At 41.8% G+C, this 25,099-nt stretch overlaps 1 protein-coding gene across 1 annotated transcript in view; it reads left to right on the forward strand.

The window, feature by feature from the left end:
* UST (uronyl 2-sulfotransferase) overlaps positions 1-25,099 on the forward strand; it is a 302,623-nt gene that overhangs the window by 212,339 nt on the left and 65,185 nt on the right. The window contains exon 4 of the mRNA XM_083176522.1: positions 3,548-3,627. Coding sequence (XP_083032648.1) covers positions 3,548-3,627 — 80 coding nt within the window. The remainder of the gene's footprint in view (positions 1-3,547; positions 3,628-25,099) is intronic.

Raw genomic sequence — 25,099 nt, forward strand, 5'->3', positions numbered from 1 at the left:
TCATGCACTTGGGTCTCAAAAATCCAAAGACTAAATATAGTATAAATGGCACTATAATGGAAACTACTGAGGAAGAGAGGGATCTACTGTAGGTGTCACTATTTCAGGGGACTTAAAGGCAGGTAGGCAATGTAACAAAGCAATGAGGAAGGTAAGTCAGATGCTTGGTTGCATAGGGAGAGGTACCAGCAGTAGAAAGAAAGAAGTAATAATGCCACTGTATAGGTCACTGGAACGACCTCACCTAGAGTATTGTGTCATTTCTGGAGGCCATATCTCCAGAAGGATATAAATACATTAGAGACTGTACAAAGAAGGGCAACTAAAATGGTGCATGGCCTACATCACAAAACGTACCATTAAAGACTAAAATATCTTAATATGTACACTTTGGAGCAGAGAAGGGAAAGGGGGGACATGATAGAAACTTTCAAATATATCAAGGGCTTTAACAAGGTACAGGTGGGAGACATTCTTCACAGGAAGAGGAGCAACAGAACACGAGGACATGCACTGAAACTACAGGGAGGAAGATTCAGGAGAAATTTGATCAAGAATTACTTCACAGAAAGAGTAGTAGATAAGTGTATTAGCCTCCCATCAGAGGTGGTAGAGGCAAATACAGTAGTACAATTTAAACATGCTTGGGATAGGCATATTGATATCCTTACAAAAAAAATAAGTATCAATTTTGGTTTGAGGTAACATGTTTAAAAAAGGGGCAGACTAGATGGGCCAAGTGGTTCTTACAGTATCTGCTGTCAAATTCTATGTTTCTATCCTTCTCCACTAAAGTATTATATGGCTTCATCTGGGATCTTTTGATGTTAATATATAGAAGAAAACTGCATTAATAAGTTGAAATGTATAGTATACTAGAGTTAAATGTAGCATTTATTTTTACATGTAAATTGCATAGCATTGCCTTGTTAGCAGGATTATGCTCCTCTGCCAACACAGCCAAGCAGTGACTGACAGCTAAGCAGGCTTGCTTTTCAAAAGAGCATAATGTGGATTGGATTAAATAAATGCAGGGTCAGACAGGCCAGTGTTGGTGTAGAACTCATTTTTAGTTTCCTAACAGATCCCATCAGGACACTGTTATAGAGATTTGAAAAAAGTTGAAGCTGTCTGTAATGTAGAGAGGTCAGGAGCAGAACTACCAGTAATAATTGACTTATTATAGTATGCCACAACATTCATGGGACGCAATAAAGACGGAGGAGATAGGAGAAGTCTAATAGTATTCACACAGTGTCCACACTCAACAAGCTATAGCACATATTTTCTGAAGTTGCTGAACTGGCTTACCAAAACAATCATGGTTTAGAGAATGCTCTAGAGTGCTGTGGTTTTACAAGGTTTAAGGGGGGGGGGGTTGTAACTGATTAACTGATGGCGATTTGAATATAAGATTGGGAATACAAATGCTGCTGCACTGCAGTTGTGAAAGTAAAGATTTTTTACTATCCTATCCTGAAATGCAAATACAATTACATCATGCTTTGTCTATCACACAGGGCCAATGTCTTGTTGCAGTATTTGTGTCAGTAACTTTGATTTAGGAGTAATGGTATCAGGATTACTCCTAACTTAAAAGTAGATGACTTGTTGGCTATATTGTAACTATAGTTGGATTCATTAAACCTGACTTGCCTCCTTCGGATTTAAATATTTTAACCAACAATTAAATATGCATTTTTAGACACTGATATCATTATCGGTGGTCTCTTCAAAGCCTCAGATTTGTGTTTCTCAACTCCAACAGGTCATTGTTTTCTAACTCAAATCATTATGGCCCCTTAACAGTGCATGTTTTACACATCTCCTAGATGGTTCTCAGGTGTATTATTTCCTTTGTACACGTATTCCAAGTCAACACTCCAACAAGATACTAACCACCTTGGGGAGTCCCAATGCATTCTGTTGCACCTGGGCCCACCAATTTCTAGTTCCACAAAGGAAGAATAGGGTTGTGGAGCAAACAGGTATAATATATTGGTATAATATATAAAACAATCTGTTATGATCAATTGGGTATCACATCAAGGTTTATTAAATCTAATAAAAAAATAAGATACATTTAATTTTAATAAAAAGCAATAATATGTATAAAGCATACACAAATAACATTAAGAAAATGCACTCTGATATGTAATAGAAGGACAGTGGAAAATATACTTGAGCAAGTCCTGCTTGTTCCTAGTATTGCTCCCCTCCAGTGATTGGATGTAATATATCACATTAAAATCCGTGGTAAACTGGTATGGTGGGTATACATGAACCTAATTGGATGCCTTGTAATTTGTTTCCACTCGTGAAGAAAAGGTGTTTTAACTCACGTTCGGGATAGGCTCCAAGAGTATGCAGGTGGTGGTGTCCTAGTAGAAATGTCCAGTTAGTTGGCAAATAGCGGTTGGGAGGAGAGCTGGTCCAAGTGGGATAATCAGTAAAATGTTTCCAGAGTCCAACAAAGGAGTGTGGCTTGGCCTGTTTCGTCATCCACAGACAACTTTATCAAAGGTGTACCACAGTAAAACTGGTCTGGGTTTATGTACACTCAACCAGGAAGTGCATCCTCAACAGTCAAAACAATTACCCAATTGATCATGTTTAAAATATCTTATATTCATCCTACACATCTCTTTATCAGATTGTGTAGGTTATGCTATTAGGGGAGGCAGTCCCAACATCATATTTAATACTTTATAATAGAAATATACAAAAATAGCAAAAGATAACATGCAGTTGCGCCCCATTTCCGGTTGTTGGAACGCACCCTGCGTCCAATTTCCAGCCAGTTGAACGCAAGAAGCTCATAATAGAATACAACTCGTTAAAATTATGCTTAACAATATTCATGGGCTCATATAGTGAACCGCCCTTAATTGGTGGGCTCATGTAGTGAACCGCCCTTAATAGGGCTTTTTACTGATTATCCCACTTGGACCAGCTCTCCTCCCAACTAACTGGACATTTCTAAGTATATTTTCCACTGTCCTTCTATTTCAAATCAGAGTGCATATTTTATGTTATTTGTGTATGCTTTGTACATATTATTGCCTTTTATTAATTATTAATTTATCTTATATTGTATTAGATTTAATAAACATTTATTTGATACCCAATTGATCATAACAGATTGTTTGATTGTAGTACCAATATATTATACCTGAGCGCTCCACAACCTATTCTTCCTTTTTTTGTTCCAATACCTTTTCTAGGGACTGACCATCCCCCTGTGTGAGCAGCTGGTAAAAATACCCACCCCCTAAGCGCCTGTACAGTCACTTTGGTGATCCCTTTTTTTTTCTCTAATTGCTAGTTCCACCACTAAAAGGGGAAGTAGAATTGTACTTTTAGCAGGATAACACTGAAGAATGTCCAATATTTAATACACATTTTACAGTACATCCAAAAATACACCATTTTGGGAACTAGTTTTTTTTTTACCATACTCTACCATTTTCTTCCCTAACATGCTATTCTGCAGCAGACTAGGTAAAATGCAAATTTTTATCAAACTACATTTTTATTTTATTTTCAGATGGAGTTGATAAAAAATGTCAGCACTGCTGAGCAGCCCTATTTATTTACCCGACATGTTCACTACCTTAACTTCACAAGGTAAGTTGCTTTGCATACAAGTGTTACATAAAAAAGAAAACTGAAAAAATGTTATAACCTAGGTTCCTATTTCAAGGATGATCTGTCAACTATATTAACTGCAAAAAAAGAAGTCAAATTAGGGGATTTGTGGTAGTTATAGCAGCAGCAGTGGTAGGCCATGTCTCAATACAGTGCATTACCTAGGGCAGTGGTTCTTAAACTCCTTCCTTAGATCAGTTCACAGTTTCCAGGCCACCCAACAGATACTAGTGTACTAATTACTCACTGACACATTTGAAAAGATACACATAATGTTCTAATTAATTAACTTGTGATTATTTGAGGAGACATGGAAGACATGAACTGTTTGGGGTCTTGAAAGCTGGGTTTGAGAACATATGACCTACGGTATGATTTAGTTGCACTTACCATAGGGTTGCCACTTGAAATAACCTCACTTTTGCTCTAAGCTTTTATCCTATGAATTTACAGGAGGCTTTATTGTAAGTGTTACCAGATGTTGTGAGTGATCTTCCTCACTTATTTCACTAATATGTCAGTAGCTTATGGATGCACGTGTCTTCACTTTGACTTGTAACCTGCTTTTAAAAAATAGTTCACCCCAGATCAATACAATCCTAAAAATGCACTTTTAAGATGCACATTTTGGGGGGACTTATGTGTCTAGAAATGAAAGTGTCAAATAAAAAATAGATATTATAATGTGGTGCACAGGGTACATTTTAAAATATGACCTTTATTGGTACTAAATATAAAACTGCAAAGTATAAAATACATAAACAGGTGATAAAGTATATAAAAGTGATTTGAAAAAGGGGTAGTGTGACAGGGTACCAGTGCATAACTCAGTGGTTCCCAAACTTTTTTGAATTACGGCACCCTAGAGTATCAGAATTTTTTTCAGGGCACCCCTAGGCCAAAAATTTGTTACCAAACATAAAAAAAATAATTAAAGTTGTGCTTAAATGTTATCCTTAGGTCCAGTTATATGGTGAAGAAAATGATTTACTTCTGTTTATCCACATATTTTATAATTGAAAGCCACAAGCACTGATTTTGACTATTACATTGACCATAAGTAATTTGAATTGGTTCTGGACCAACAACCTGAGGCACCCCTGCAAATTCTCCGAGGCACCCGAGGGAGCCTAGGCGCACAGTTTGGAAACCACTGGCATAACTAGTACATTTATTCAATAAACTGCTGAATCACTTTGCATCTTATACTCCGCATCTCTACAGTCTAATTTGATTTATTAATTGTAAATGAATTGAGTGTGCATACTGGAATGCTATCCTTATCTGGTAGCTCTGGGTTTTAAGGGCCATACACACTGGGTATTTTTACCCAGCGTGTATGCACAGCAAAGATAGGAAAAATCATGGGGCTGAAAATCGCTCAGTGCATACACACTGAGCAATTTTTAGTACAAATTAATTTTATTTTTTAAATTGTACCCAGTGCAACACATTATGACAACTCTTTGATGTTTTAATCTAGCTTATTGTCCTGTGGTAGCACACGCCAAATTAATGAATACATTCCCGCGATAGATCAATAAGATAAGGAGTCTCTGTGTTAGAAACCAATACCTGTGCGATTGACAAAACCCTTTTTGCCTACATGTGCCTAGAAATGAAATCATAAACATCATAATAGCAATAGGCCTGCAACCTCATTCCTTTTTAACGTGTGTAAATACTCTGGTTTTACGACTTATATTTCATTGTAGTGTAGCCTTGGCTGAATTTCGACACTTTACTACAGAAACATGCAACACATAATTATCTATTGTATTTTTGAATCTGCACTATGCATTGTATTGTGTAATGCAAATTGGCAATATAGCATTTTTTTTATTATTATTTTGACTTGTGTAATAATGTATAAGACTCTATCATTTATAATATTGTCAATTAGGAGAAAACTGTGCTTGGAGTAAATTAGTCACATACAGGCATCCAATTTAAGTGATTAATAGGCCTCTGAGAACTTGCAGCTCATAATTTGTATATCATTCATTATTTTCCTTTGAAAACAATTTCCATATAAGGCTATGTACTCCACACACAACAGTAATACATTACCTCTGAATAGCATCAATGTACGTGCCCCAGAATGGTAATATCTTAGAGCGCAAAGTTTCCGACCACCAACATTGCAGTTTTCTCGCGCACTTTCTGATGCACGGAAAAATCTTCGGTGTTGTGTTACTAGTGTCATTAGTGGTGATATGCAGAGATGCGATTCCCTAAAGCAATTTGCCTCTAATTAAACAGCTTTGGCTGTGTGGGTGCTCTTCATGTTAAAATATATGTTTTCCTAAGAGAACCGTGATTTTTGTTGATGTTAATGCACATGTAGAAATAGGAGTTTGTGTTTTCAAATGTCTAAACTTAAACCACTGGCATTACATTGTAGGCAGAATTAATGGTGGAACATTTCAATACATTTTACAACTATAAAATAATTTCTTTCTTTAAAGCAAATATATGCGATACCTACTGTATTTCCATAGCAACCTTTACAGATATACATTCACATGCTATTAAAAAAAAAAGACATTTAAATGTAATACATTGAAAACCAAATATGATGATCTCAAGTTTATATTTAAAAAAATAAATGTGTGTAGTTAGAAAAAGAAAAAAATATTTACAATTTATTTTTTATTTGCTTTTTTGTTATATATAAAGCACATTATATTTGTAAAGATATTACAAATATAATCAAAAACAAAATGGGGAGTGAGCAAATTAATCATTGACTAAAATTGTTGTCTAATCCAGTGGTTCCCAACCCTGGTCCTCAAGTACCCCCAACAGTGCACGTTTTCCAGGTCACCCGGCAGGTGCACTCATTATTCAGGCACATTTGAAAAGATCCACAGGTGGAGCTAATTATAGCACTTGTGATTCTGTGTGGAGACCTGCAAAACATGCACTGTTGGGGGTACTTGAGGACCAGGGTTGGGAACCACTGGTCTAATCTATTAGCATCAGTCATTCATACCTCCCAACTTTCTGAATATTCGAATAGGGACACTCGCGCGGCTGGCAGCCGAAAAGGGGGTGTGGTGTATGCAAATGAGGGTATGGCTTATGCAAATTAGGCCGTGCCCTAGTTTTCGGCCGCGAATAGACGCTGTGCGCATGCACACAGCGTCTATTCTGTGAGATTGGGGGGGACTCCCAACTGCCCCCCCCCCCCGCAGCGGGACACTGCCGGCCGCGGGAGGGACGCGGGAATGTCCCCAAAAATCGGGAAGTTCCCGTGTTTAGCGGGACAGTTGGGAGGTATGGTCATTTGTACTTCACGTTTTCTATTTTCCTGTTCATGAATCTTTACATAAGATTGGCAGCAACTACCAGGTCGGAGGTGCAGAGTGAAAGGGGTACTAGTAAAAAGCATCTTTTGTATGATCCAAACAATGTGTAGTATTTAACTAAAACACAATATACATGCACAGTATATAATTGAGGTATTACAGAGAAATGTGGTTCTAACACATAAAACACATACCGGTACTGTTGTATTTCTATTAAATATCTAACAGCTGTTGTATAGCGATGCAGTGTTTTGAAGTATGATCAAACGCATTGACAATGCACAGTCCCTTACATTGATGCATCTCAGTGTATTCTTTTATATTAAAATACTAATCCTACACTCAGCAGTGAAAATCTCCACTTAAAGTTCACCGAGATCACAGAATGGTTTGGTAGACAAACAGCAGCTAAGCATGGATTACATTTGTAAGGCTTTGGATTTATACAAGCAAAATTATTAAAATGTACAGTAAGTCCTAACTGACATGGAAAAAGTATCAGTATTTAATTATTTAAAAATAGAGAGCTTTTTATTTATTTTCTATGCAATGTTAATATAATGTGACCCTACAATACCTAAATAAAACCCCAAAGAAATGCATTAACAATAAAGAATACCGTCTTTAAAGTCTGCATTGCATTTATGTATGATTTATTTATTGGCAGTTACTTGTATAGCACCAGCATATTATATTGCGTGTTACATTTTGATATATCACAACCAGTGGCGTAACTGTAAATTGTGCTCCCTGCAGCCACAATATTTTCAGACGCACACCCCCCACCGCCCAGAGGGTGCTAAATAGTTTGATGCTCCGACTGGTCACCGCTCTCTGCTTCTGGTCTCCCCACATGGCTTGAGGATGCTTCTGCGCACAGGGCCTCCCTGTGGCCTCTCTGTGTGTCGCCTGGGGGATCTTCTCCATAGCCAACACTCGACGGCCGCTGCTCCATCTATCCGCAGCCACTGGGCTCTTTTTCATTGACAGCTGTTTCTCCTCGCGGTAATGGGGGTCCGGGTGCGTTGCTTCCACTGCTCTCCACGCAGCCGCTTCCTCCCCTGCTGTCGGGCCACCACGGACTGTCAGCGGCTACTCTTCTGGCAGGCACCTCTCCGTTGGCCTCTTAGAGGACCTACACTTCTCTCCTCAGCACACCCAGGACCAGCTCCTCCTCCTCAGCTTCCCACTCTCCCAGCCGTCATTCTCACTAATAAAATCCCCTTCACCATGCTCCTGCGCCCCTATGGCGCCGGCGCCCACCGCTAGGGCTGCGGAGCCCTAGTTACGCAACTGATCACAACATAATTAGTAATCTCCTATGCACTGTTTCAGCCAATTTTAATCAAATTAGGCAGAAAGTGCAGTTTATGTATAAATTTATATATTCCTAATATGTACTAACATTTTCAATGGGGACTACGGTGTGACCACCATGTACCAGACATTGGCCTTGATTCTCAGAGCTTATTGCTACTGCTGTACCTGTAAATTGCATTTAGTACAAAGTGGAATCAATTTAGTAAAAAAAATCTGTTAATAATCTACTGCCACAACTTCTAATACATAGTGTGCCTAATCTCTATGAAATATTAACATCTGATAAATCTAATTTTGTGTAACAATTACACATAACAGATTTTAGCTTGATGTTATTTATTGGTACTCTTTACCTAGCACGGCGCCCGCGATTACAATCGCGGGCGTCGGGGGTAAAAAATCGCGGGCATCGCGGGTAAATCAAAAACGGGTGCGACGCGATGCCCGCGATTTTCCCATAGGGATCAATGTTAAAAGTCAGATTGGTCGCGATTTTAGCGTTAATTGGCTCAATGCCCGCGATTTTTACATAGGAAACAATGTTAAATGGGCCACAGAGCCCTAATAGTCCCCCTGAAGTGTGAAATGGCCCCCACAATTTTTAACGCCACCCCACGATCAACGTGAACCCGAAGCGTGGCGAGCGCAGCGAGCCCGCGAGGGGCGGCGGTACGCGTCCTCCGACCTTTTCATACCCCCACTATCCACGTCGGCGTGGAGTTGAGAATAGAATAGTGTGGCGAGCGCAGCGAGCCACCGAGCCCGAAGCGTGGCGAGCGCAGCGAGCCCCGCGAGGGGACGCGGATACCTTCACAGTTATACGCGTCCCCTCACGGGCTTCACAGGTGTCCGTGGCGACGCGGACACCTGTGAAGCCCGCGAGGGGACGCGTTTACCTGTGAAGGTATCCGCGTCCCCTCGCGGGGCTCGCTGCGCTCGCCACGCTTCGGGCTCGGTGGCTCGCTGCGCTCGCCACACTATTCTATTCTCAACTCCACGCCGACGTGGATAGTGGGGGTATGAAAAGGTCGGAGGACGCGTACCGCCGCCCCTCGCGGGCTCGCTGCGCTCGCCACGCTTCGGGTTCACGTTGATCGTGGGGTGGCGTTAAAAATTGTGGGGGCCATTTCACACTTCAGGGGGACTATTAGGGCTCTGTGGCCCATTTAACATTGATTCCTATGTAAAAATCGCGGGCATTGAGCCAATTAACGCTAAAATCGCGACCAATCTGACTTTTAACATTGATCCCTATGGGAAAATCGCGGGCATCGCGGGCATCGCATCGCACCCGTTTTTTAGTGCATGCGATGGTCGCGATGGGCGCCGTGCTAGGTAAAGAGTACCTATTTATTCTACATAAAAATAAGTAGAAACTGTATGATGAAACTGTATGAGAAAAGTAAGTATACCATTACTGCTTCTATGTCAGTAAAGAAGGTCATTTGATTTAGGTGTTTCTAATTAAGATCACTTCATTATTTAATTATAATGAACCGTTATCACCTCTATATAATGAACTGTTATCACCTCTATATAAAGACATTTGACATGTTGATGTTCAGAATTCAGGTTTGTGTTATGGAGCTAATACATCTGCAATGGTTGCAGAAAAGCTGTTGTTACTGCTTATCAATCTAAGCAAAGTTGCCATTAACAAAATATAAGATTATGGCCATTATATAATTATGTAATTTACCATAGCTAATGGTTTTCGTCGGGGCTATCCAGTTAGACTCAATATGCACTTTCTAACAGTGGCATCGCATGCCAGGTGCAGGGTATGCGGCCTGCACCCGGACATTACTCTTGGAATGGGTGACACCAAAGTGCCTGCTCTTCTGTAGTGACAGGAGCAGGGAGCTGCAGTGTTATAGTCTCCTATTATATTCAGCCACTTCTCTGAGGACAGCTACCATGTTGGACACACCCCCAGAGTGATGAGATGGAGATCCCTGTCAGGCCACACCCATCTAACTCAGTCCACACCTCTTTCCTGATGTGTGTGATGCAGACTGCGCACAGTGATGCCTCTGCCTATCGGTATAAGCCACAATAAGCAGCCCTCAGTGCCGCGGTAACACATGCAATTGGAAAATCCATGCTGGATATGGGATATTGCCTATTTCTATAAAGAGGCTAATCGGATATTATTATTTTTATAATTTTATTTATAAGGCGCCACAAGTGTTTCGCAGCGCCGTACAAAGGAACAGTACAGGAAGACAAAACTTGGCATAACATTGAATAAATAACAAAAATAGAGTACAAATAAAGAGCGCCACAGTTCAATGCACATTACAGCTTAAATATAAGTAGTGAGGTCTCAATCAACATACTATAAGAGGCTTGAGGCCAATGATGGAGATGAGTATGCGGACGAAGATGGTCACTTAGTGTTTGAGTGGATACTGACATATGTCCTTTTGAGAGATGAAACCAATGCCAAGGAACTTTGCCAAGAGTGTATCCATGCTCAAATCTAAATTACAGAGTAAAAAAAAAGATGTTCAGTAATCATGCAAAAGCAGCATGTATTTACCTTACATGCAAAAAATAAATGTATTTGCACCCCTTGCATTTCATAGCAGTGAAAAATGCATCCACAGTACTGAGCTCAGGACTATCTGCCCCTATACCAAAGGCCCATGTTTGTGGATCCCCCTGGAGTAGAGAGACTATCAACCCGACCCTCTGGGTTTCGGAGCCTGAGGAGGCAGGACGGAGACGGAAATATAATTTACAGCTCTCCCTAAAATTGAAGAACAATTTCCGGTCGCCAGAAAAACGATCGGGTAGATTCATCTTGGGTTCTTTGACAGACTGAAGACTAGCAGGAACTACTCTTCTAACCTCCTCCTGTGTCTCCACTCGCAGAGACAAGTCCACCATCTGCTGCGTGAGGAGACGGACCTGATCAGAGAGTACTTGAGCTGGACCCCCTGCAGAGGGATCCATGATGGTAGAAAAAACAAAAGACACCCGAGCACAACAACTGAGTACAGGAAGATCCTCCAGAACCGCTGGGGGATCCTAGTTTGGGCCGGTTATAATGTAAGGATTCTGGGAGTATCCCCGGCAACCTAACTCCGTTGCCTCTGGCTGGGTTTGACGGATGTGTGCTGTGCTAGGCTTCACCTGGGCCCGTCTCGGCTGAAGGGCGAATTAGGTCCGCCCCACTCCGCTACAGGCAGGTCTTAGGTAAATACAACACATCCGCCGAGGCCAGGAGAGAGCAAGGGGAAAGCCTAACTAGACCCCAGAACCGGGGAACTCCCAGAAACCCCAGGGGAGCAATACTGCTCAATAGGAGACACAAAATGGCAACAATGCTAGTGAGATGTTATATATAGAAATGGCAACAATGCTGGTGAGATGTTATATAAAGAAATGGCAACAATGCTGGTGAGATGTTATATAAAGAAATGGTAATAATGCTGACTGAAAAGCCTAATAAGAAATTATGCCAAACAGCAGGAGGAGAAGCACAGGGTGACCCCTGACTTATCTGGAAAGATGACAGAGACCCAGACAAGCCTCGGCAGACTTCTGCGAATGATGAGTCACAGCTGGGCACACCGACAGAACTCCAGACACTGCAGGACAAAGCAGGCAAGGCAGAGCAGGTGGAGAACAGCAAGGGAACTTCCGACTGGGACCAGAACCAGGAACACAAACTTAGCAATAGCTGACAGAACGCTATAACCGGCATCAGTGAGAGAAAGACGCCGGCTTATATTTGAAATAGCCGCCCCCTGTGGTGACATCACTTCCTTGTACGCTCTGCATAGTCTTCCCCGTGCAGGAGCGGCCGGAGCGGAAGTTCGGGGTGTTAGCAACATCCCTGAAGCTTCCTGACGACGCGCGTCGGAAGATGGCCGCCGTCCTAGCAGCGCAGATGCTGCCGAGGGACCTGGACGGCGGCGACGCCAGGTACGGCGCCTAACAGGTTCCGATTGCCTAGCGCATGACCGAGTGGTGTCCGCAAAGCAATACTTGCTTATGAACACCGCATATTTCTAGCCTTTTGGTTCGCGTGCATTCGGTGTGCCGTCCGAATGCACGCCTACCAGAATGAGTGCACTCCCTCGTGTCCGCCCATGTTTACGCCCAGTTTAGCCCACTTTGAAAGTACGCCCTTGTGTAGTTCCGAATGACGCCCATAATACGCCCATATTTCCCGAGTGATTGCGGTGCACATTTCTGTACGGTATTAGTGAGAACAAGTGCGGAGACCATGCATGGCACATGCGCATAGCGTTGCCCACGCATGCGCAGACGGCTAAAAAACGCCATCCGTAAGAATTCGGGAAAGTACGTGTGTGTGTGTATATGTGTATATGTATATATATATATATATACAGTGTACATGTATGTATGTATATATATATATATATATATATATAGTGATTAATTATCTCCTGCATGCAGGCAAAATCTACCCAAATTGCTTTGCAGGTGACTGCAAATCTCTCTGTGTGTACAGAATGAGAGATAGTGATCAAGATCTCTCATTCTGAACCACTAACCTGACTTTTTTTTTTTTTTGCTTAAGAAATGTATAATATAACTAATAAAAGCTAGCCAGAATTAACCTAAATATACTGTAGAAGCCTTTGTTGCAAAAGTGTGAAACGGCAATTGCTTTGAAATACTCCTGGGAACAGTTTGTCATCATGATTTTCACACTTAATCTAGTACAGTAATAATTTCTAAAAATGCCGATCTAAAAAAGCTTAGCAATTACAGTATGTAAGGCTGAAATTCCTTGTAATAGTTTCATCATTTGAAATACTTGCTACTGAGAGATTGGGAATGTAAGCATGGGTACATTTATTTTTTTCTATAGCATCCAGTAATTTTATTGTGTTTTTAAGATCCATTAACCCTGGTAAACAATAGTGTCTCTTAATGGTGTACAGTATTTGCATATTTATGCCCAGCATCATGTTCTTGATATCTATCCATTTCTGAATTTTAACAATGCATTCTCTATAACTGGTATAACAATTTACTCTTCTAAAGCACATCACATAATATAAAAGTCAAATAAAAATATATTGCCACTATTTAAATAGAAAGTATATTAATATTATATTAAAGGTAGAAAATAGAAAAATAAATTCAAGATCAGTGGTACTAATGTAAAAGGACATGTGAGACTTAACATGCTAAAACTTAACATGATGAGGTTTCTTCTACATAAAAAAAGATGGGTGTATGAGTTCCTAACAACAACTTATTATGTCCCTGAATATGGGGAATAGAGGGTCCTCCGCATGAGACAGGCACATAAGATCTTCAGCAGGGTGTACTGACTCCTCCCTTCTACATCCCCACCCACAAGTCAGTTTAGAAAAATGTGCCCTCCAAAAAGGATGGACACTCCTGGAGCTCCAAAGAGTTTTTCTTCAGTTTACTTCTCTTTATTATTTGGGGTTTGCTGTTTAGGACTAAACAGCATTCCTGCTTTGAGACAGCCATGAGTAGGGTTCTTCAGGTGCAGAGCTCTTCCCTGCTGCAGGACCACCGTCCTGAGGGGGTGCTGTAACTGCGGGCATTGCAGACATTTAAGGCTGCATGGACGAACCCTGAAAAGAGATTTCAGGTTTCTACCTTTCCCTTTGACCAGTCAGGAAGAAAGGTGTGTGAGGAACCCCCAGTGATTGATTCCTCTGTCTCAGGCCTCTCGAAGAAGGTGGTGCTTCCCATACCCGGTGCATCCATATTGAAGGATGGTGGGGATACAAATATTGAAGATATCATTAAGGCTATGTACATGGACAGTGGGGCATCACAGTGCCCAGTCCCGGGTAGTTGCTGGATGGCTAAGGCTATATACACCTGGGCAACACAAGTGCAGGAAAGCATGTTAGGCATCATGTGTGTGGCGCAAATTGCTAAAATATTAAAACACATATAGGACACTACTAAGGTCCTTTGTGAAGCTGGGTTCTATAAATGTGAGAAATACTGCTATGGCAGTGTCAGCCTGTAGGGCTCTGTGGCTGCTACAGTGCGTTGCAGATGCTGATCGAAGTGCAAGTGAACGACTCTTCAGAAGCAAATTGGATGACTGGATTTCCAAAGCTATGGCTGGAAAGTCTACATTTCTTCTGACTGGAACCCCACAGGTGCTATCAGAGGCACCAGAGGTAAGTTCAGAATACCTGTAGCTGCAGGAGCTCAGGAACAAAGCTCCAGTACTGCTGCTTCCAAGCCCTGAGCATGACGGTATTCACCCACCCCGGGACACTCTCGCGTGTGGGAGGCCTTGTGACTAGATTCTTGGATCAGGGATCTTATTTCTCACAGTTACATGCTGGAGTTCGACAGGTCTCCACCTCAGCGATACTGTACTTCAGGTAAGGCCTACCGGCTGCAGAAAATGTTCACATTTTCCTATGTCACGCCATACTGAAGTTGGTCCAGTCTCAGGTAATCATGCCAGTCCCAATACAACAACATGGTCTGGGTTACTATTCCAGCCTGTTTGTGGTGCCAAAGCTGGACAGCTTGGTATAACCTATCCTGAAATGGAAATCTCTGAAACCTTACTTGAAGGTCTTCAAATTCTAGATGGAATCACTGAAAGCAGTCATACCGGGATAGGAGGAAAAGGAATTCCTAGCTTCGCTGGATGTGAAGGATTCTTACCTTCACATTCCCATTTGGCCTCCTCATCAGGCCTACCTGAGATTTGCCCTCTTGGATGAACACTACCAGTTCCAGGCATTGCAATTTGGACTGTCTCCGACCCTGCATATATTCACAAAGGTGATGGCGGAGATGATGGTCTTGCCAGCACTCAGGGAGTCAACATAGTCCCAGACCTGGACGACCTTCTAATTAATGCTGGTTCAGAGGAACGGTTAGAACAGGCGCTCAATCGCATGATCCAGGTCTTGGCACTTTCCAGCTGGGTGTTGAATCTACTGAAGTCCCAGCTGGTCCTTCCCAGTGACTCCGGTTTCTAGGTATGATCCTGGACACTGTGGCAAAACAGTGTTCATTCATTCAGAGAAGGCAACAGCACTCCAGAATTTGGTCAGAGAGGTGCTCTGTCCAAGCCGGATATCTGTCCATCGGTAAATACATTTATTGGGCAAGAGGCTGTCCAGTATGGAAGGTTCAATACCAGAACATTTCAGCTAGACGTCTTGAGCAAGTGGTCATGGTCAGTGTCCTGCAGATGCACAAGTTTATAGGTCTGTCCCCTCAACCGAGTATGTCACTCCTGCGGTGACTGCAATCTCCAAACCTCCTGGCAGGCCGAAGTTTTGGAACTCAAGCGGAACCTGTGGATGCCCTGACGACAAGGTTTTCTTATCGACTAGTGTACCTGTTCCATCCAATTCCTTTAATCCCAAGGGTGCTAAAAGGAATCAGAAGCCAAGGAGTGGAGGCAATTCTGGTAGCCCCAAACTGGTCTCAAAGGGTGTGGTAGGCGGATCTTCTGGGCATGATGGTCAAAGATACTTGGCCTCTACCACTAAGAAAAGATGTACTTCAGCAAGCCCTGTTCATCTACCAGGGTGGCTTAGTTTAACGTCTTGGAGGTTGAGTGGCAGATATTAACTGCGAAGGGCCTGGATATGACAGTGATTTCCACAATGACCCAGGCGAGAAAGCCAGTGACTTTGTCACACTACTATCATATCTGGAGAAGATATATATGCTGGTGTGAGAAGGAAAAGCTTCCACCTGCAGATTTTAAGCTGGACCGTTTCCTGCAGTTTTTGCAAGGGGATCTGGATTTAGGCTTACGTCTCGGATCCCTAAAAGGTTCAGATTTCTCCCTTATCCATGTTGTTCTACAATAAGTCAGTTCTGCCTGAGGTTCAGACCTTCCTCCAAGGTGTTCTTCATATTCAACCTCCCTTTTTGCAGCCTACGGCACCATGGGATCTGGATGTGGTGTTGAATTTTCTACAGTCCTCATGACTTGAACCCCTGTCGAAGATAGATATGAAGTACCTTACGTGGAAGACGGTAATGCTACTGGCCCTAGCCTCGGCTAGATGGGTATTGGAATTAGGAGCCCTGTCATATAAGAGTCCATACCCCATCTCGAAGATAGAGCAGAGCTGAGAACGTGACAGCAGTTACTGCCGAAAGTGTTCTCTGCATTGCACCTCAATCAGGCTATTGTGGTTCCGTCTGGTGCAACTATTCCTGATATCCCAAAATCTTAGTCATAAGAGCCTAAAACACCTATGTTAAAAGGACGGCTTGGATTCGCATGGATGGCCTCTTTGTGCTCTATGATGTGCAAAAGAAGGGTTGTCTGGCATCTAAGCAGTCCATCGTTCATTGGATTCAGATGACCATTCAACAACCCTACATGTCTGCAGTGTTACTAGTCCCTGCTTCGGTAAAAGCCCACTTAATGAGAGTGCGTGGATCTTCCTGGGCTGCTGCCAGGGGTGTCTCAGCCTTCCAACTTTGCCGAGCTGAGATATGGTCAGGAAAGCTTACGTTTGTGAAGTTCTACAAATTTGATGGTCTGGCCGAAGAGGATACCCAGTTTGGGCAGGTGGTGCTGAAGAAGTCTCCACACGTCCCAGCCCTTCTGAAAGCTTTGGGACATCCCCATCATATTGAGACCCCAGTAACCCATAGAGATGCTAGAGGAATTGGGATTTTAATTACCTACCAGTAAATTATTTTTTCATAGTCCATATGGGATACTGGGTGCCTGCTTTAGTGTGGAGTTTTTTCTGCAAGTTATATCAGATATTCTGTTGGTTTATATTGTTACCATTGTTGCCACCTGTTGTGGCTACCATAAAAAAAATTCAAGTGTTGAATCTTATATTTCACATATCACATTCTTCTCTCAAGTATTTCTTTCAGTTTTACCTTAACTGGCTTGTGGGTGGGGATGTAGAGGGGATGAGGCAGTACACCCTGCTGAAGATCTTATGTGCCTATCTCTATTCCCCATTGTATTGAGACCCCATTATCCCATATGGACTACGAGCAAAGAATTTACCAGTAAGTAATTAAAATCCTATTTTTTGGGGTAGAAAAAAACTGTCCTTTTTACCAACGCAATATCACACATTTAAGTTGGCACATACGGGACAAGCCAAGTCTACCATTGTTTTGGAGTAGAAATTTCCCCTTGATAATTCCCTTTAACTCCAAACTAGATGCCTGTGTTATTTTTTTCTGAAAACCTATAAGAAAGACTTATAATCATACTTGACTACATTAGAAAAACAGAATGAGGGAAATTACAGAAGGAAAACTCCAAATTGTCCTATTGCAGCAGTCACGCAGGTGGGGGGGAGTCTGTTTGGGGAGCCAGTGATCGCTGCTGCTCTACAGCTGGTGATCACTGAACAGAGGCTGTGCGCATGCGTACAGCTTCTAATAGTGGAGGGGAGAGAGGTGAGGTGAGCTGAAATCTGCCCTGCTGCTCAGGAAGCACTGGGCATGACCCCAAGATTATGAAAATGGGGGTCATGATGCAGGTAATACTTCTGTACCGGGTAAAATTTGCAGGTATGCAGTAAGATATACTACTCGAAGCACCAACAAGGGGGTGTGATGCATAGTTAAGTTTCTTAGCTTTGTTTACACATCGACGGTATGGCATTTTGGCTGCAATTATTGGATTTGAAATACACTGATTTGAAAATCCTACTGAGTGCCACGGTCTGCATGCTTTCTTAGTACGTATTGGATCCGGAGGGCACCTTGGAATTTGTTCCTGTGAGCTGGAATGCCGAACCACCAGCGAAATCTCTCGGGCATCAGCCCCTTTCTCAAGAAGCAGAATAAAATACAGAAGGCAGAATGTATTTTATTCTGCTTCTTGAGTAAGGGGCTGATGCCCCGAAATGAGCCGTTGAGGCCTGAATGAAGAATTTTATTTGCTGCAGTGACGTGCTGTCTCTTTTCCTGTTGGAGGGGAGACCCAGGGGTGAATTTATGAAGCTTGGAGAAGTGTTATCTTTCCCCATAAAGAACGTTATGAGCAAGGTGATAATGGTTCAGCCAATCAGCTACAATATGTAAATTGACAGGTAAGAGCTGATTGGCTGAACCATTCTCACCTTGCTCATAACGTTCTTTATGGGGATAGATAACACTTCTCCAAGCTTCATAAATTCACCCCCCAGACTGCTATCTATTCCAGCAAAGGCACGCAGCTTTATCACCCTATCGAGGAGAGTGCTGGTCCGCGTGTTTGTATAATATATATATATATATATATATATATATATATATATTCTCATCCAACAGGTGAACAGGTTCAGTCATGCCTGAAATGGCTACATGTGTTGATCTCAAACTTTGAAGTGTAACACTGAAGCACTCTTTACAAAATAAAAATCTAAAATGTAGTAATTTAAACTACAACATATAACATGTTATAGTTTCATGTGAATCAAAATTACTACAGTGGTTCTTATTGTTTTGCTAGATTTATTTCTAGTTTGTCTTCTGACAATGCCCTCAATAAAAACATTGTTTTTAAAATTGCTACTGCAAATTCCATTTTGTGGTTCACCACTCAAGGGCAAATCCGCAGCAGTAAAACTGAAATAGAACTGGACAAAAATCATGATTGCACAACAGACAAATTAGATGTTCTCAAATCCATAAATTTCAGTGAGTTTCAAACAGACTAGAATAATGTGAACCTCTCTCAAACCTGGAAAAACTCACCATACCAACACTTAATAAAATTTTCAGTTTTGAAATTGCTATCTAATGTAGCTGCTGCTCCACATTATGGATTTCTGAATGACGTAGTAAAACCTAAATTATCAATGCAAATGTTAGTAAATTTGCCAATGAGGGTGTTAAGAAAATGTCAAATTGACCACTTAGATATATTTAAAGTAAACATCAATTTATTATAAAAAAAAAAAAACACAAAAGTTATAGTTATAGTAAAACACACATACAATTAAAAAAAAACCTTCATCATCTCAATGTTGACCTTATGCAGTGACTTTAATATGGCCAATGTCACTGTTAGGCCATATTTAAGTAATCCTGTATATTCACATGAATATATTTGTGTAGCAACTTTGGTACTTGTGTATTATCACGGTGCCCACGATATTAAGTCGTATGATATATAATCGCATCGCATGCCATTGCATGCCATACACCCGATGCGATTTTAAATTGTATAAGCCCCTATACGATTTTTAATTGTATAAGCACCCTAATGGGGACTTACAATGTTAAATGCACCCCCACGCCACCCCCACTATGAACGCCAACCGGTACGCGTCCTCCGACCTTTTCATACCCCCACTATCCACGTCGGCGTGGAGTTGATTTTATATAGTGTGGCGAGCGCAGCGAGCGGACGCGCAATACATGTAAATTAATATGCGTCCCCTCGCTGGGCTCGCTGCGCTCACCACGCTTCGGGCTCGGTGGCTCGCTGCACTCGCCACACTATATAAAAGCAACTCCACGCCGTTGTGGATAGTGGGGGTATGAAAAGGTTGGAGGACGCATTCATAGTGGTGGTGCCGTTGGGGGTGCTTTTAACATACTAAGCACCCATCACGGTTAATTATCTTATAGGGGGCACTTTTAACATTAAAAAACCCATCAGGGTGCTTATACAATTTAAAATCGCATACTATTGTATATGCAATACAATGGCATACAATGCCATACAATGCGATGGTATACAATTTTAAATTGTATAACATCGCATGCCATAGCGTAACATCGCATCGCATTGCATACCATCGTATGCCTTATGGTCTGCGATGCGATGGGCGATGTGCACAAGTACCGCAACTTTTAATAGTCACTATCTATATTACTGTATGTCCCTAAAATTAAGTGAGCTCAGCTTACTTCATCACAGCCCTTTATAATGGGTTAAGGCCCTTCTCCTATTTGTAGACAGTCAGTATTTTCCTCTGCCCATCTCTGTATATAAGTCTGTTCCCTGCTTCCCCTTTCTGTCTTTTTTCCTTTCTCCTTGTGTGTAGTCAGGTCGGTGTAGAATTTTTTTGTTTTTTACCTTAAAGACAGTAGGCCGGTTGTGCTGCTGTCCCTGAGGCAGGTTGAGGTCAGTGGCACCATTACCTCCTTATCCTCTCTCCTTGTTCTATGCTGGTGGCTGGACTAGTATCCCTGTGGGGAGCCTGGTGTGTAGTGTCCCTGGTTGTTTGGCATGGATGTAGATTCCAGGTTGTGAGGTGGAAGCTGGAGCAGTGGTATCTGGCGGCGACTTCCGATGACACACAGGAAGCTGTGCATTCCAGCATTATGTGTGTGTTCTACCTGGGTGACTCGCGTCTTCCAATGATGCATTGGATTTAATGTGGCTGATGCCGTGAGAGTCACTGCCCGCCTGCTGTATTCTTATAAGCACCACACTACCACACTCATGGAGAATGATTATGCCCCACCCCAGAAGCCAGTGCTCTCTACACTGAGGTAGGTCCTCATAGAGGACTGGCTATTTTATTATAATTAAGGCTGTTCGCTAGTTCTTTTTTATTCTATTGTGTCTTCTTTTGCTAAGAAGAGGACATTTCCAAGCATGTCCCTTCATGTGGCGAATCTTTTGTGGGGACCTTAGAAGAGAAAATGTGTGCATATTGTTTAAAGGATTCTGCGTCTACCCCAAATACCTCTACTCAATTATCAGAATTAATGGAATGGATGAAGATATCTTTTGTTTCTAAGGAAGATTCTTTTTTTAAGTTGTAAGGTCTAGATCTCAGAATAGTCTTGATTATGATGATAACATGTCTCCTGGTTTCTTGTCAGAAGAATAGATCATGGTGAAGTTGTGGAAGATGAAAGGATGTTTAACTTAGATGTAGTGGAACTCATCTTTAAAAGCTTGCATAAATCTTTGAATGATAAGGAGACAACCAAATTTGAACAAGATGCATTATTTGAAGACAGGTCCAGGAGAGGTAGATATTTTCCAATCCATAAAGTAGTTGATGATATCCTGCATAAGGAATGGCAAAATGTGGATAAGCTTGGCAGCTTTAAAAGAGTCGAACTTATGTATCCGATTGATGATGAAGAATTTCTTAAATGGAGCGGTATTCCTAAAATCAATGCAACTCTTGCTGAAATAACAACTAGGACCACTATTCCGTTCGAGGATTGAGCCATTCTTTTTTTTTCCAAAATATTTTTATTGAGCCTCATATAACAGAGTATTAGTAAAACACATCCAGTCCTGGATGATGACATCAAAATGACAATATTGAGGATCAAACAATTTTAAAAATTTTTTAAACAATTCACTATACTTATAATGGATATAGTATTTCCTCAATATATACAGGACAATATAGTTGGAGATAGTTTGTCGACAATAATCGACAAATACATCTGGGATGGACTCCCATCTATTCATTTGGTCATGTCATTGAGTCAATATAGTGATCAAAAGAACTCAAAACATATAACGTAAATGAAAATAATAAAAAGAGAAAAAACAAGATGTAAATAGAAGCATATAAGTAATTAAACAGTCTGGTCTTACCCTAACATGGCGGGTGACCAGAAATTGTGTCAAAGTGCCCGCCCAGCAGCCGTCCCGGACCGCCGACCCATCCATGGAGAGATCCAATCAGCTTGTAAAACCACGAGGGGGAGAAGGATTAAAGAAATAAAATAGATGGGAGAGTGGGGCAATAGGGGGGGGGGATCGGAATGTATATCAGCTTATGTCTAAGAGTTTAATTTAAGGTGATGGGTGGAGCATTCTGCAGGAGTTGAAGGGAGTACCAAGATGTATTTTGAAAACAGCCCTGAATGGCCTACTTAGTGCGGGAAGGGAGGGTTTGAATGAATTTGTTCCAACAAGCAAATAATTTAGGGATTAGGAGTTCTTTATGGAGTGAGGTCTCCAACCAGTCCATTGTAAATAGGAAAAGAAGACGTGACGTTGCCATGTCAAGTGTAGGAGGTGAAGATTGTATCCACTGTTGTAGAATTGCCTTTTTACCTACTGCCGAGAATAGTAAAATCAATTTTTTATCTTTTTTAGATATGGTAGACTGGTCGGCTATATGTCCAAATAATGCCCAAGAGTCAGTACATCTGAATGATATTTTAAGTGTGGTTGTAGCATAATTATGTAACTGGTGCCAGAAAGTTTGTGTGTGTGTGGGCATTGCCAAAGACAATGATATATGTCCGCTTCTGGTGTATGACATTTAAAGCAATCTGATCTTTCAGCCGTGCCCATCAGGTAACAGCGTTTGGGTGAAAGATAAGCTCTATGGAAGATTTTATACAGCATTTCCTGATAGGAGATGGCTGGGATAAGTTTAAGATTAGTTAGGAATGTGTCCAATATGGTTTCTGAATCGAGAGAGGTGGATTGTGAGGCCCATTTAGTGAGTGCCTGCAAGTTTGTGTCAGGGTCAAGTTCTGGACGAATACTGCCGTATATCGTGAAGACGGAGTGTGTTTAAGTGCGAATTACTGAATCCAATGGATTTGTGATGTCTTGGGGTTTGAGTTTAGTTAAGATCGATTTGAGATAGTGACTAGCTTGAGCATATGGGAAAGCATGACTTGGCAAGAGATTGAATCGTTGTGTCGCTTCCTCAAATGTGAGGGGGGTATTAGATGTATTGAGTAGATGCCTTAGACAGGAAATTCCATGGGATCGCCAGGCCACAAAAGGTGATCCAGCATCTCCCTCCTGGAACTCCAGATTACCAACAAATGGGAGGGATAGAGAATAAAAGTGTTTTCTCGTACGTCTCCAGGCATATATAGTGGAGGATAGTAGAGGATTGTCAAATTGAGGGGCATTTATTTGTGATGGGCACGCATGTAAAAGAAAACTGAGCGAGAGAGGCGCACATAACTGTGAATCCAGGGCCGCGTCGGTGAAGATGGCTGTACCATTCACCCAGTCTACTGCAAAACGAAGGATGCACGCTAGATTATAATACTTTATATTAGGCAGATTGAGGCCACCTCTTTGGGTTGTCTGCATCAGCTTATAAAGGCTAATTCTGGGCCTTTTGGAGTTCCAAATAAATTTGGTAAGCATGGAATGCAGTAAGGATATGTCCGATTTGGAAAGTAGCATTGGTGTCATCTGCATCACATAATGTAGTTTTGGGAAACTGGCCATTTTGAATAGATTGCATCTGCCTAGCAGGTTTAGTGGCAAATTTTGCCACAGGTTTAGTTACGTTTGCATCTTGTGGATTACCGGAGGGACGTTATATAAATATAGGTTGTGGGGATGGGGAGGTAAAGCTATGCCTAGATATGTAATGTATGTGGAGGCCCATTTAAAGGGAAAGGGAGTGGTCCAATCAGATCTTATTTGGCCAAAAATGGCCAGCGCTTCCGACTTGGCAAAGTTAATAGAGAAGCCGGCAAATGAGGAAAAACGTGTGATGATATCTATTAAATGGGGTACTGATTGCTTTGGATTGGATAAGAAGAGAAGAACGTCGTCCGCAAAGGTGACAACCCTCAACTCTCTATTGCCAATTGATATGCCTAAGAGATTAGGAGAGGAGGCAATAAGTGGTTCTAATGCGAGGTTAAAAAGTAAAGGCAAGAGGGGGCACCCTTGTCTTGTACCCCGTTCTAGGCAGAAGGACGGGCAGGCTATGCCATTCACCATCACCTGAGCTGTTGGAGTTGTATACATCGCCTGGACCAGCCCCCTGAAGGGTTCTCCAAAAGGCTGCCTGGAGAGTATGTTATGCAGATGTGACCAAGAGATCTTATCGAAAGCCTTCTCGGCATATAAATTGATAAGAATATTATCTTGGAGGTTGTGAAGGCGGGTATGCGTTATTGCTGCTATGGCTGCACGAACGCCCATTACCGATTGTCTAACTTTCACAAATCCCAACTGAGCTGGCGAGATCAGGCGAGGTAAACATTTTTGTAGGCGGTTAGCCATTAATTTAGTTAGAATTTTAAAGTCTTGATTCAAGAGAGAGATTGGGCGATAGGAACCCATTGAGGTGGGGTCCTTGCCTGGTTTTAATAAGACTATAATTCTAGCTTCATTGAATCGGAGTGGCATTTCCCCCGTTGTTATCAAATGATTATATAATAATGTAAGGGTGGATGCTATGTCTCCCTTTAATAATTTATAAAATTCCGCCCCATACCCATCCGGGCCAGGACTTTTGGCAAAGCCTTGATGGTATCTACCACTTCTTCCTCTGTGACCGGGCGGTCGAGAAGGTCCCTTTCCTCTTGGGTCAGCGTAGGTAGCTCGGTTTCTGCCAAGAATGCCTCACTGGCTTGGGTATCAGATGGTTCTTAGGTGTATAGTGAGCTATAGAAGTTAGAGAATTCACTACAAATTTGGTTAGGATCAGTGATAAGGGTGCCAGAATTGTTGATAGTTTTCACCCATGTACGGGATTGAGGGCCCTTCATCAGGTTAGCTAGTAGTTTTCCCGATTTGTTGCCAAATGTGTGTCACTTGTTACGGTAAATGTTATGTGAAGATTGGGCCGTTCGGTCAGAAAGGTGTCGTATATTTGTTTTGCAGATAGATATTCCTCCCTGTGAACTGGGGTATCGTGTCTCTTATATGTGTTATATGCCAGGGTTAGCTCAGTACTAAGGGCATTTAGTTGGGTTGTGAATTTCTTCCGTTTGGAATGTACATAAGACATAATATGGCCCCTAAGAACCGCTTTAGATGCGGTCCAATATATGAGGTGATTATCTGCCTGAGCTGAATTATCAGTGACAAAGTTAGACCAAGCATGTTTAAGGTGTAAAAGGAAATCTTCCGAGTGGAATAGATGTGCAGGAAACCACCAGCATTTAGTAAAGATTTGGAGTAAATTTAATTGTATAGT

The sequence above is a fragment of the Crinia signifera genome, chromosome 3, assembly GCF_055691185.1.
Source record: "Crinia signifera chromosome 3, ASM5569118v1, whole genome shotgun sequence".
Classification (NCBI taxonomy): Eukaryota; Metazoa; Chordata; class Amphibia; order Anura; family Myobatrachidae; genus Crinia; species Crinia signifera.